At 57.9% G+C, this 11,781-nt stretch overlaps 1 protein-coding gene across 1 annotated transcript in view; it reads left to right on the forward strand.

Annotated features, from left to right (window-relative positions):
* The window catches only part of DLG3 (discs large MAGUK scaffold protein 3), an 82,930-nt gene that overhangs the window by 60,839 nt on the left and 10,310 nt on the right, over positions 1 to 11,781 (forward strand). Inside the window, exons 13-16 of the mRNA XM_035892133.1 lie at positions 4,681 to 4,927; positions 9,203 to 9,379; positions 10,066 to 10,141; positions 10,736 to 10,835. Coding sequence (XP_035748026.1) covers positions 4,681 to 4,927; positions 9,203 to 9,379; positions 10,066 to 10,141; positions 10,736 to 10,835 — 600 coding nt within the window. The remainder of the gene's footprint in view (positions 1 to 4,680; positions 4,928 to 9,202; positions 9,380 to 10,065; positions 10,142 to 10,735; positions 10,836 to 11,781) is intronic.

The raw sequence follows: 11,781 nt of genomic DNA on the forward strand, positions 1-11,781 counted from the left end.
CCCCGTGCTGTCGCCTCGTCCCGCGGGCCCCGGGCCGGTGCCGGGATGCAGCAGTGCACGTCCCCTGGTGAAGGTGTCTCTCCTGGGCCCTGCTGGTTTTCTCCCCCCGCTCCTCTCCGCCGAGGCCAACGTGCCGCCCCTCGCCTGCCCTTTACCTTGTGCCTCCTCGGTGGCATCGCTGGGCAGTGCCCTGCGGGTCCCTGTCCCTGCTGTTCCTCCTCTGTTCCATGGCAGGGCATGCAGCCGTTGCTCGGGGGTGCGCTCTGGGTGTGGGGTTTGTTTGTTTTGGCTTTTTTTTTTTTTTTTTCTTCCTTTCTTTCTTTCCAGGAAGCACTTAATGTTCTTGTATTTCTGGCTCCCTTTGCCTCTTGAGATTTGGCAAAGACACCAACCAAGAGAGGTTCCTAAATGTCAAACAGGACAAGATGTTTTGTAAATTCCTTTAGACTGAGGCTGAAATGTCAGTGCTTTGTAGCCAGTGGTTTTCCAGGTCTGCGATGGCTCCTGGCACGTGTGGGCAGCAGCACCCGGCACACGGGCTGCAGCCGTCCGGGGAGGCAGCGTTGCTGCTGTGAAGCAGACTGTTGTATCTTGGGAGTTGACCTCAGCGCTCCAGAGGCTTGAAGGCCTGGGAGCCAAGGAGAAAGGTCTCCCTGGCATGAGCCCCAGGTGCAGGTGAGGCTGGGTCGCCTTGAGGGGATGCATGCTCCCAAATAATTGCCTTTTCTGTGTGCATCATGGCTGTAGAAAGAGCAAGAAAGCTGGGTTGTAGGATCTGAGAAGTTCCTTCCTGCTAGCAGAGGTGGAGGATGGTGCCTGTGTCTCGTAGGTGAGTGCAACTAGGGCTTGCCTGTGGGGTGCTGGATGAGTGCTCTGCGTCTGGCCTTGGGGCTCCTTTGGAGCAGAGAGGGTGCTTGTGCAGGTCGTGGGGGTGCCCTCCCTGTGAGGTCCTGCTAGGCACTAGGAGTGGAAGGAAGCAAAGACAAAACCAGGGAATGATAGAAAGAGGAGCTGCCATCCTTTCTTCTGAGCACCTGTACCTGGCACAGCACCTCTGAGCACTGTTGCATGCTGTTGAGGGGAAGGAGGACACTGCTCACTGTGATGGTGCCTCTGAGCTGTTTGTGATGTCCTTTCCCTCTGAGCACTTCTCTCCCTGACCTTTGGCTGCTGCTATCACTGGTGCTTGGGTTTGGCAATTCCCCCTCCTTATGCCCTGTGCAACAAAGCCTTGATATTCCTCACCTAAAAATACAAAAACTTGTGTGACAGCATTTCTCTGAGCTGGCTGCTCAAATGGAAGTGCCAGGGCTGGACGGTGACTTTTAGAAGCCTCCAAGCTTTCTCCATGGCCATGCTTCCCTCTGCTCGCCTGGGCCTGCAGCACATGTGCCCTGTGCAGGGAGGTGTCTGTACTTTAACCCACAACTGGAAGATGTGAGGGCTCAGGGCAATAAAATGCCGGGCTGAAGGGGAAGGATGGAGCTGGGGGTAGTTTTTGCAGGTGGCTGGGCTGGAACTTGTGGCCAAGCATCCCCGGACTCTGCTGATGGCCTCGCGGAGCCGGCCTGGCCCTGGGTAGGGGGGTTCGTATGCCAGAGAGAACAGGGCACGTGCACAAGGCTTTAGGCATGCTTGGGGGTTGCTTTCCAGTGCAGCTCCCTTCTCTACCAGTGTCATCGCCTCTTGCACTGTCTCCTGGTGCCCAGAAATTGACTGCAGACCCGCCGTCTTGTTGGCTTCACTGGGTGTATTTGCAGCTGCACCACATGAGCCTGTGCAGTGCTGGGGATCCTTGGTGCAGGCAGGCGATCCCTGCCTGATCTTAATGGTCTGTGACCTGCACGCACTCGGGCATGCAGGGCCGTGTCCTGCTCCTGGCGCCAAGGTCACCCTGTGGTGCAGGATCAGGCCCAGCTCCAGGGGCACCCACACCCTGGGAAGGGAAGAGCTGCGGGAGGGTGGAGCGGTGTTTTTATCAAGTTGCTGAGTGGGAATAGCAAATGTCCTGCCCCTCCTGGCATGTGGCGCAGCGCCATGGTGGCACTCACAGCAAGAGGCGCCCGGTCACCTGTTGCATATTTTTCAGTCTTGATAAGTGTGTCCTGAATGTGTCCGGCACCTGGGTCCTGTAGGAATGCTGGGGAGGTGGGGATCAGCCATGGCTCACCTCTCTGCTGCGCTGTGGGCAAGTTTCCCAGGCAAGTTTCAGCTGCGTGGGAGATCTCCTTCCAGGATGTGGAGGCAAGGTGGCCATGAGCCTGGGAATAAAGGCAGGAGCGCTCCTTGCTGGGGGTTATCTGCCGGTAATTGTCTTGGAGGCTGCTACAGTGTGCAGATAAGGGGGGCCAGTGGCAGCTGGGAGCATTCCATGCTCACTCCTGGGGTAACCTCGCCTCCCCTGCACTGGGACGGGGGTGGCGGGCTTGCTTTTGGGGCTGGCTGCTGCTGCGCCCTCCTGCAGTCCGAGCGAGCATGGGTTGGTGGCTCCTTGGGAGACCCTCCCTAGGATGGGATTGCATTTGCTCTCCAGGGGGATAAAGCTAGAGCAACCCCTGTGTCCTTCTTTGGTTTGCTGCATCCAGCCTGGCTTTGTGCTTCTTGTCATGCAGGTGGGCTTTTCCCAGGCCCTCCAAGCAGTGTGGCCACTCCAGCGAGCACTCCATGGAGAGTCCCAGCTGAGGCGGGAGCGTTTGAGAGCTCTGCCCTTGGGTTGCATGCAGGGGACGCAATTGCTGGCAGGGCGGTGGCACCCAAAGGTTGCCCTTCTGACATCCCCGCCCTGATGCTAGTGGTGGCTAAACCTGCTTTTGCCCTTTACTGCCTGCCTGAGCCCAGGCAATGTGTCTTCCATGCCAGGGATGTGAGCTTGCGTGGTGGGGAACAGCAGTCCTGTCGGTCTGGGGTGTGCAGAGAGTCTGTGCCCCTGGTGGGGTTTGGGATGACTTGCTTGGCACAGGGGTTGTAGTGCCCAGTTCAGCAGCTTTCTGGGGGAAATAGCCCTTCCATACCAAAGAGCATTTACAGAGCAGCTGTACCCGCTTCTGACAGATACTTCTCTGGGATATAAGGACTCATGGGCATCCTGGGGCAGAATGAGCTGCTCCACAGATGCTGTGGCCTACCCCAGCATGGGGCAAGAGGTGTGGAGGGGGATGAAGCTTGCTTCCCTCTGCCAGGAACTCCATAAATCCCCAGTGCAGGTCAGCGAGTGCAAAAGTGCTGCTTTGGTGTCAGAATTCAGTTTTCTTATAAAATAAGCCTTGCCCATGCCTGGCTGCTTCTGTGTTTCCCTCTTAGGGAGGCAGGCAGGGGCGGTGGGTGCCCCTCTGCATGGGGTTGGGGGCAGCCTGGTGACCTCCACATTAAGCATCTGACCCTGCCTGGCGTGCAGGGTCTTGATGTCCTGTGGCAAGGGAAGGGGCTACCTTTGGAGTTCCCGTGTGCTACTTGGTGGTTTTGGTGTATATTGCCTTTTTTTTTTCAGTCTTTAAGTAAAAATGCATCTTTGGCAGCTGGGTGTGGAAGGGGGATGCCCAGGTGGGTCCCATTGCAGAGTGATGGGCTGGAGAGTCGGGAAATGCCAAACTGCAGCCGCATAACCCCATAATCCCAGCCCCACCTGCATCTGCACCAGGAGTCTTCTCTCCCCTTGCGCAGTGGGGGGCTGGCTCTCAAACGCAGCCCACAGTGCCTTTCTTAGCAGTGTGTTGTTCCCGCTCCCCTGGTGCGATGCAGCACTGCAGGCCAGGCAGCAGCCTGCACCGTCCCCCACACTGCTGGGGCTCTGCTCTTCAGCGAGCTGCTGTGCTCCGGTTCACAAAAATACCCCAAACCACATCTGAACTGCTGGGTTGTGAAGAAGGCTTTTTATGCAAGTCTTGCAGCAGAGATGAGACTGGTCCCCTCTCACCAGGACGTGGGGATGTAACTGCAGGGTGTACCCAGGGGGCAAAATCAAGGGTGCAGGGTGTACCCAGGGGGCAAAATCAAGGGTGCAGGGTGAGAACTGCCAGAGTGGGCTGTGGTGCTGCTGGCACCTCCCCTGGTGCCACAGTTGCTCACCGCCCAGCAAACCTTTCCCAGTCGGCCCTGGGTAAGCAGGGCTGGTGTCTCCACCCTCCGACCTTTACACCCAGCTGAAGGTTGGGCTGGCGCCTGGCGCCTCAGCAGGCACTGGGGTGGCTGCTGCTCCTGCCGCGGTGGCAGCAGCTTCTGGAGGGTCCCCTGGCTCCTCCTGCAGGTCTCTGCTGCCAGGATGTATGAGCAGAAGGTGAATTCCTCCTCCCCGCTCCCCTTTCGTGGGCAGGGGCCATGCTTTGCCTCCCCCTTCCCTGTGTCTGCTGGAGAGAGGGGGCTCCGCTGCTGGCAGAGCGCTGGGTGGGGGCTCCCCGGTAGCTGCAGTCGTGCCTTGCTGCTCCAGCCGGTGGGGGACGGTCTCCCGGAGGGGCTCTCTTTCTTTGCACATTTTGAACCGCGCTGTGGCTCAGTGGCTTGCTGAGCCCTGTCCAGCCTTTCCCTCACTGCCCTGCGGCTCGGTAGTGGTGGAGGTCTCGGCAGCCCTCCAAGCTGCCCTTGCGGGAGTTTGGGGTGGGTTTGGGAGCAGCCAGTGCCCTGCCTGGACTCCCACAGGAGTGGGCCGCAGCCTCTTCAGCTTCATCCTCTCTCGTGTGGGAACAGATGGGCTCATGGGCAAGATGCCCCATGGACAGGCTGTCATTGCCTCCCTCGGCGCTTACTGGTTGTGCCCTGCTCGGTGGGGGGGTGGCTCAGGGGCAGCTCCTGTCTCACTGACCACCTCTCTCCCCACAGAGTACAGCCGCTTTGAGTCAAAGATCCACGACCTGAGAGAGCAGATGATGAACAGCAGCATGAGCTCTGGCTCCGGCTCACTCCGGACAAGCGAGAAGAGATCTCTCTATGTCCGGTAAGGCTCAGCCCCCCTTGCGCCAGGCAGCCGGGGTTGGTTATATCCCCATGGTGAGGGGTGCAGGGTGGGATGGTTCAGCCTGGGCCCTTCAGCACCTCTGTGGGTGGGTGTTTTGGAGGCCAGGGAAGTGAGCGTGATATTACTGTGAAGTCCAGAGGCTGCAGCAGGGAAAGCTGTACTTTTGCACTGATTTGCCAGGGCTGAGTGCTCGGCGCTCAAGTGCCTCTTCCAAGGGCTGCTCCGCTTTGGGAAGTGCTGATGTCTCTACAGAGCCCTGGGCATATGCTGGCCAGGCCAACCCACTGAGGACCACTGGGAAACAGGGAAATGCCAGGCATCCAGCACCGCTTCTGCCCTGGGTAGCTCAGGGCAGCGTTTAGGGCTCTCTCCTTGAACCATTCCCTGCTAACAGGCTTTTCCTCATCTCCTCTCGCCATTCCTGTGGCAGCATCTGGCTGGAGAGGAGATGAGCTCTTAGGAGGATTATTACTCTGAGCCCTCAATGCGATGTGCTTTTGGTCCCGATCCAGGTACAGGGCAGGCAGGGGTTAAGCAGCCATGCAGCTCTAACAGCTGCAAGTCCTGCACCACCAGGACAACCCCTGCTCGCTGCCTGCCTCCTGCCATCTCTCGCCTGCCACAGTGCCAGTGGGGTGACAGCTAATGAGTAATTTTAACTTGGTAATTAAAATAATCCTGTAAATCTGCACCCTGCACAGCCTGTTACAGGTGGGAGCTGGCAGCAGCAGGGGATGCTTCTCTTTCGCTGTGGGGAGGATGACAAGAGCTGAGGCTGCATCAGCCTCAGCCTGCATCTCCCACTGCATCGCTGCTCCATGCAGAGGGGCTTCAGGCTGTTGCTGGACCCAGTGCAAGCCCAGCCTGGCAGGAGGGGAAAGCTGAAGCTCTGGGTTCCTGCAATTCTTGCCTTCCCATGAGGCTCTGCAGGCATCTCGCCTGATTTAGAGTCTTGGGGCTCCATGCTGTGGGTGTGCAATGGCCTGGGTGCCATGTTGAATAAACACCTTCTTGCTAGTCCTGCCCTTGCTCCCCTGCTTGTCCCATGGGTGTCCTTGTGGATGGAGCAGGGTTTAGGCTGGGTCCAGATTGAGTTGAGCCTGTGAGTCTCCTGTTCCCTGCCTGGATAGGTGCCGCACATATTGGGGCATGCCCGCAAGCCAGAGCACTCCCTGCTGCCTCCAGGCTGTTTGTAGCATCTCCCCTATCTTGATGCATCCCTTCACGTGGCTTTGGCCTCTGCAGTGCTGTGTCCACTCACATACACCCAAGTGGCTTCAGATAGGAGCTGGGCAGTGCCTTGCTGAGAAGGTGATCCCTGGGGAGAGCTTTGCCCTAGCGTGACCTTCCACGACCCTTCCTGGCTCTGGTGGCTGCGCATCCCACAAATGTGCTTGCGACAGCCACCAGGCGCCCAGGCTGCTCCAGCCCTTTTGGGCGGGGTAGTTTCGAGCACAGTTTACCCGAAACCAGCTGAGCTGCTGCACTGCGGACAGGACATCAATTACAGGACTTGCTACCCAACTGCTTGAGTCAGCCCTGTGAGGCTGTGTTGCACCCCGCGTGTTGTCAACAGGGCTGGAGCCGGGCACCTGAGTGCCTGCTGGAGCCGATTTGGGGGTGTAGGTGCTCACCACGTGTTTCGGAGCTGCAGCGGCGCAGCACAGGCAGGGGCAAGGCAGGTTCGTGCCCTGCCCACCGCCTGCCTGCGCTGCTGCAGGGCAAAGTCCACCAGCACTGGGGCCGTGCCAGGCTGGGATGGGGGTCAGGCGGGCGTTGTGCCTGGGCACGGGGAGGAGGCCGTGTCAAGTCCCTGGCACTGCTCCCCTGCCCTCCAGCCAAACCATCTGCTCTCCTGGCATCTCTTGCAGCGAGCTGGCCCCGGGGGCAGAGCAGAGCGACCGCGCCACCTCTGGCCCCCGCACCCTGGGGAGCACCCAGCCAGGGTGGGTCCTGGGTGCCAACATGGCCAGGGGCTGGTTTCCGGGAGCATCACACCTTGGGGAAGCAAAAACCGGTGTCCAGCCCTTGCACAAATCTTGCTGTGCCTGCCCTGGGACGCCAGTGGCTGCTGCGGGAGGAGGCAGGGAGCTGCGGGGCCAGCGCTGCTCTGCAGGGCAGGGTGCGGGGTGTGGGCAGGGCGCCCCGCAGCCTGCCTTGGTTTGGGAACCGGCCTGACCAGTTCCCTGGGGCCTTTGTTTGTGCTTCACTCCCGACAGCACTGGCCTCGCAGGGGCCTGCCGGCCACACGAAGCCTTATCTTTTCACCAGGAGCTGCCTGCAAGAGTTGCTTGCCTCTGGCCAAAGCGCCCTGTGGTGCTTTGCTGCTGACTCCAGTGTGCCGGGGGCTGTGCTTGGGTGCAGAGGGACAGAGCACAAGAGCTGCCCCAGTCCTGAGCAAACTGGGAAAGGGGGTGCGACCTGTTGGCTGGATGTACCTGGTTGTATAGGGCTGCATTGAGTCTTGTCCCCAAGAGTCTTCCCTGAGCCACAGGGCAGCACCTCTTTTCCTCCTCCTCCCCATTCAAGACCAGCTGCCTTGACCCAGTCCCAAATGACCTGAAAGGTTTCATCACCCTGCACTCCCCTGGCAGCGCTGGAGCAAGGATCTGCCTGAAGAAGTGCCCTCCCAGCTCTGCTGCTCCATGGGCACCTGCCACATAGTCCCTTGGCGCTCCCATTTGCTCTGTTGCTTTCAGACCCCCTTAGGAGTCCCCGCAGTGGAAGGGAGTAATGAGCAGGGCAGAGGGTGTCTCTCCTGGTTTAGGAAGGCTCGCTAGTGCTGGGATTAAACCAGCAACCAGCCAGTGTTTGCAGTGCCTGGGCTCATGTCGGGCTGTGGGCTGAGCGGGGCCAGTGTCCTAGGAGCAAACACGGGGGTTGTGCTGACAGCAGCAGTGCTTTTAGTGACTGTTCCCTTGGTTTGGTTTGTTGCAAAGTGGATATATCAAAGCAGACGCGGTTTGAGATCTGACATGAGTAGAATGAGTTGCACGTGAAGCCACCGAGAGCAGCCTGTGGGTACGGGCTGCAGTGCTGTGTGTGATAAAGTGTGCACAGGAAGGGTATTAGTGCTCCTCTAGTTTCAAGAAAAAAAAAAAGTAATCGTCTTTTCTGTAGCTGGTTAGTTTAATATTGAAGATAATTTTGAACTAAATAAACTGTTTGCAGGGGAAGTACTTAGGAGTCTGAAAAGGATCAGTTGTGGAAGCAGATATATATACCCTAGATGCGTCCTAATTCACAGGCTCTGGATTAATGCACCCTTGTACATAAAGTGTGTGCTCAACAAACCCTGTGGTCTCTGCTTGTGCTACCACCCAGTGGCTGAGCGGGGCCAGTGTCCTAGGAGCAAACACGGGGGTTGTGCTGACAGCAGCAGTGCTTTTAGTGACTGTTCCCTTGGTTTGGTTTGTTGCAAAGTGGATATATCAAAGCAGACGCGGTTTGAGATCTGACATGAGTAGAATGAGTTGCACGTGAAGCCACCGAGAGCAGCCTGTGGGTACGGGCTGCAGTGCTGTGTGTGATAAAGTGTGCACAGGAAGGGTATTAGTGCTCCTCTAGTTTCAAGAAAAAAAAAAAGTAATCGTCTTTTCTGTAGCTGGTTAGTTTAATATTGAAGATAATTTTGAACTAAATAAACTGTTTGCAGGGGAAGTACTTAGGAGTCTGAAAAGGATCAGTTGTGGAAGCAGATATATATACCCTAGATGCGTCCTAATTCACAGGCTCTGGATTAATGCACCCTTGTACATAAAGTGTGTGCTCAACAAACCCTGTGGTCTCTGCTTGTGCTACCACCCAGTGGGGTCTGATGTTCCCCAACTTGCTCTTTGGCCCTGCAAGGGAGGGACAGTGGGGAGCAGCCCCACACCCCAGCTCCCCGCTGCCCTCCTGTGTGCTGCTGCTTTCTTGAGGCTGCGTGAGCTTCGCCTGCTCACTAACCACAGCTGCCTTCAATGCATCTGTGGTTCGTGTGCCTCTCGCAGCGAAGGCCAAGAGCGAGTTGGTTTGGTCCAGTGCTCTTATTCCTGTGTTGCACACTTCGGGGCTTGTGCTGAGCCTGCAGTGTGAGGGGCGTGCTGGTGGCTGTGCAGCGCCGCTCACCTCGGCAGGAGGCTTCCCCAAAGTTTGGGTTTAAATCCTTTAAGGTATGAAGGTGTCAGTACCCTGTGAGGTCAGCAGTGCTGCTGCCCTTGCTGCCTGGCCATGCTTGGGGAAGTCATCGTTCCTCTTCCTGCTCTCCTGCAGAGCCCTGTTTGACTATGACCGGACCCGGGACAGTTGCTTGCCCAGCCAGGGCCTCAGCTTCTCCTATGGGGACATCCTGCACGTCATCAATGCCTCTGACGATGAGTGGTGGCAGGCCAGGCTTGTCACGCCTCATGGCGAGAGCGAGCAGATCGGAGTCATCCCCAGCAAGAAAAGGTGAGTGTCCATCAGCTGGAGCTGTCACGTGTGGTGCCTCCTCCAGGAGGAGCCTCCATGAGCCCTGCAGCCCTGGGGGGTCTGCTCAGGGTGGGATCTCCTTGTGGTCCCAAGCCCACCTGCCCCTCCATTGGCAGTGCAATATGAAGGGCACCCTGGCTGCAAGCTCGGGCTGCATGCAGGTGTCCCTGGGGAGATGTCCTCCAAAGCTCCAAAGGTGAGATTCCAGGTGACGTGGGAATGCTCAGCCCCCTCTATGATCCTTGTGGGGATGGAGAGCTGGTGTAAGCCAGTCTTGGGCTCCAAGTGAGAGCAGAGTCACAGCAGTGACTGCAGGCTGCTCCTTGTGTCCTCTTACAACCAGCCCAAATCTGTGAGCTGGGTCCTATGAGATGGGAAGTTGCAGGGAGCAGAGGAGCTGGCTGCCACTGCCTTCAGGTCTGCAGAGCCAACCCCATCTCTGTCATCCATCCTTCCCCTCACGGGAAGGCTGGCTTGTCCCCTCTCTTACTCCTGCAGATGCTGGCATTGGCCAGACCCTGGGCAGGCAGCTCCACCCTGTAACTCTGGGAAGGAGCAGGGCCACCACCCAAGGGTGCTCGGAGCTGCTTGGGGAGCCAAGTGGGTGGCACAGAGGGCACATGCATGGGGCTAGCAGCTCTTTCTCCCCTTTAATTTCTGATCAGGGTGGAAAAGAAGGAGAGAGCGCGGTTGAAAACGGTGAAGTTCCACGCCCGGACTGGCATGATTGAGTCCAACAGGGTAAGTGCCGAACTGGGGCTCAGCAGGGCGCCTGGAGCCAGTAGCTAGCGGGGGCAGGATGAGGCCCAGCTACCACTCCTGCTGGGGTGGCTGGAGCAATCCCAAAGCAGAGAGCAGCATGGCTGGCCCTAGGCCCGCATCTGCTTGCCACAAATCCTCTGTGACTGTGCAGGAGGTGAGCAGAGGAGCCCGGGATGGTGTGAAAGCACGGGGGAAGGACCCCTGATTGGAGTGGTGGGGGACCAGAGCCTGTCGCACTGTGGCCCGTGGCTGGGAGCTGACTGCAGGAAGCTCATGCAGGTGAAGGTGGCTGCCCTTGCACGGAGCGCTTAGCAAGCGGAGAAGGAAGGGAGAACAGCCTGGCTACCCCTGCAGAGCTGCTGATTGCCCCATCAGCTTCCCAGCATCCCTACCACGTGTTGTTCTCCACACTTAATTTTTTTCCTGCATTACAGTTTTCATGTAATCTCCATTATTTCATTTGAGGGTAACTGCCCTGACACAGCTCCTCATTGTCTCTTCATTTTAATTTTTCCCACCTATGTTAAACGTCATTGTTTTTTCTGTCCTCCCTTCCATCTCCATGTTCTTCAGTCGATCAAAACGAAACGTAAAAAGAGTTTCCGCCTCTCTCGAAAGTTTCCATTTTACAAGAGCAAAGAGAACCTGGCCCAGGAGAGCGGCGGACAGGAACGTAAGTAGCAGCTGGCCAGAGAGGCATCCCCTGCCTTAGGGGGAGAGATTTGGCACGTTTCTGTAGCCATGGGTCCTGGTGTCTGCCCGTGTTTGGGTCTGTACTCCACAGTCGTGCCAGCAGCTAGGGAGAAACCGGAGCTTGAAACAAAAGCAATGTCTGTGGGCTGGGGCTCTCTTTCTCTCTCTCATGTTCAATGTCTTCATCCTTTCATCCAACTTTACACTCACCTGACCCCCTGCTCTGCCTCCCCCTGCTCTCCCCCCTCTGCTGCGGGCTCTGCTCCCTCTCTCTGCCTGCCAAGGGCTGCTCCCCTCCAAGCAAGGGGCTGGCCACCTCCTGCAGAGCTTCTCCTGTCCCCATCAGGACTGAGGGGCTGGGGAGGTGCCAGCTGTGCTCCCCGTTTGCACTAGAAGTGACTTGCAGCTACATATTCCCATCTGAGTGCCCTTCCTGCAGGTTAAACCCTGTGGGTATGGAGGAGCCATACCCTCGCTGGTGGAGGAGCTGCCTACTTGTGTCTGAGGCACACCTTTGGTAGCTGGCTGCAGATGTTGGGGGGGTCCCCATCTCTCACCTGGCAGCACTCTGGGACTCCCAGTGAAGGCAGGGCATTCAGCTTGTTGCCCCAGATCCTGATGTGGCCATCACTGGAGTTGCTCACCAAACACAGCCCCTCCTCCTTCCAGATGCTAAACTGCATCCGCTCCTTCTGCAAGCATCCAGACAGAGCTGCGGTCCTCCCACCTCTGGGAAGAGGAGGTAGGCGAGGCAGCGCAATATCTCTGCTCCAGTGCCAGCACAGCAAGCATGTCCCCTTCGTTCCAGTGGCTGTCCTGGGCATGGTGCAGAGGCAGGAGGTTGATGCTGGGCTACTCCAGGGGCTGCCCGCATCCCTCTGCTGCCTGTGCCAGGCTGGTGCTGGCTTCACCAGCTTAGCAGCCAG

The sequence above is a fragment of the Egretta garzetta genome, unplaced genomic scaffold (genome assembly GCF_000687185.1).
Source record: "Egretta garzetta isolate BGI_Z169 unplaced genomic scaffold, ASM68718v1 scaffold404, whole genome shotgun sequence".
Lineage (NCBI taxonomy): Eukaryota > Metazoa > Chordata > Aves > Pelecaniformes > Ardeidae > Egretta > Egretta garzetta.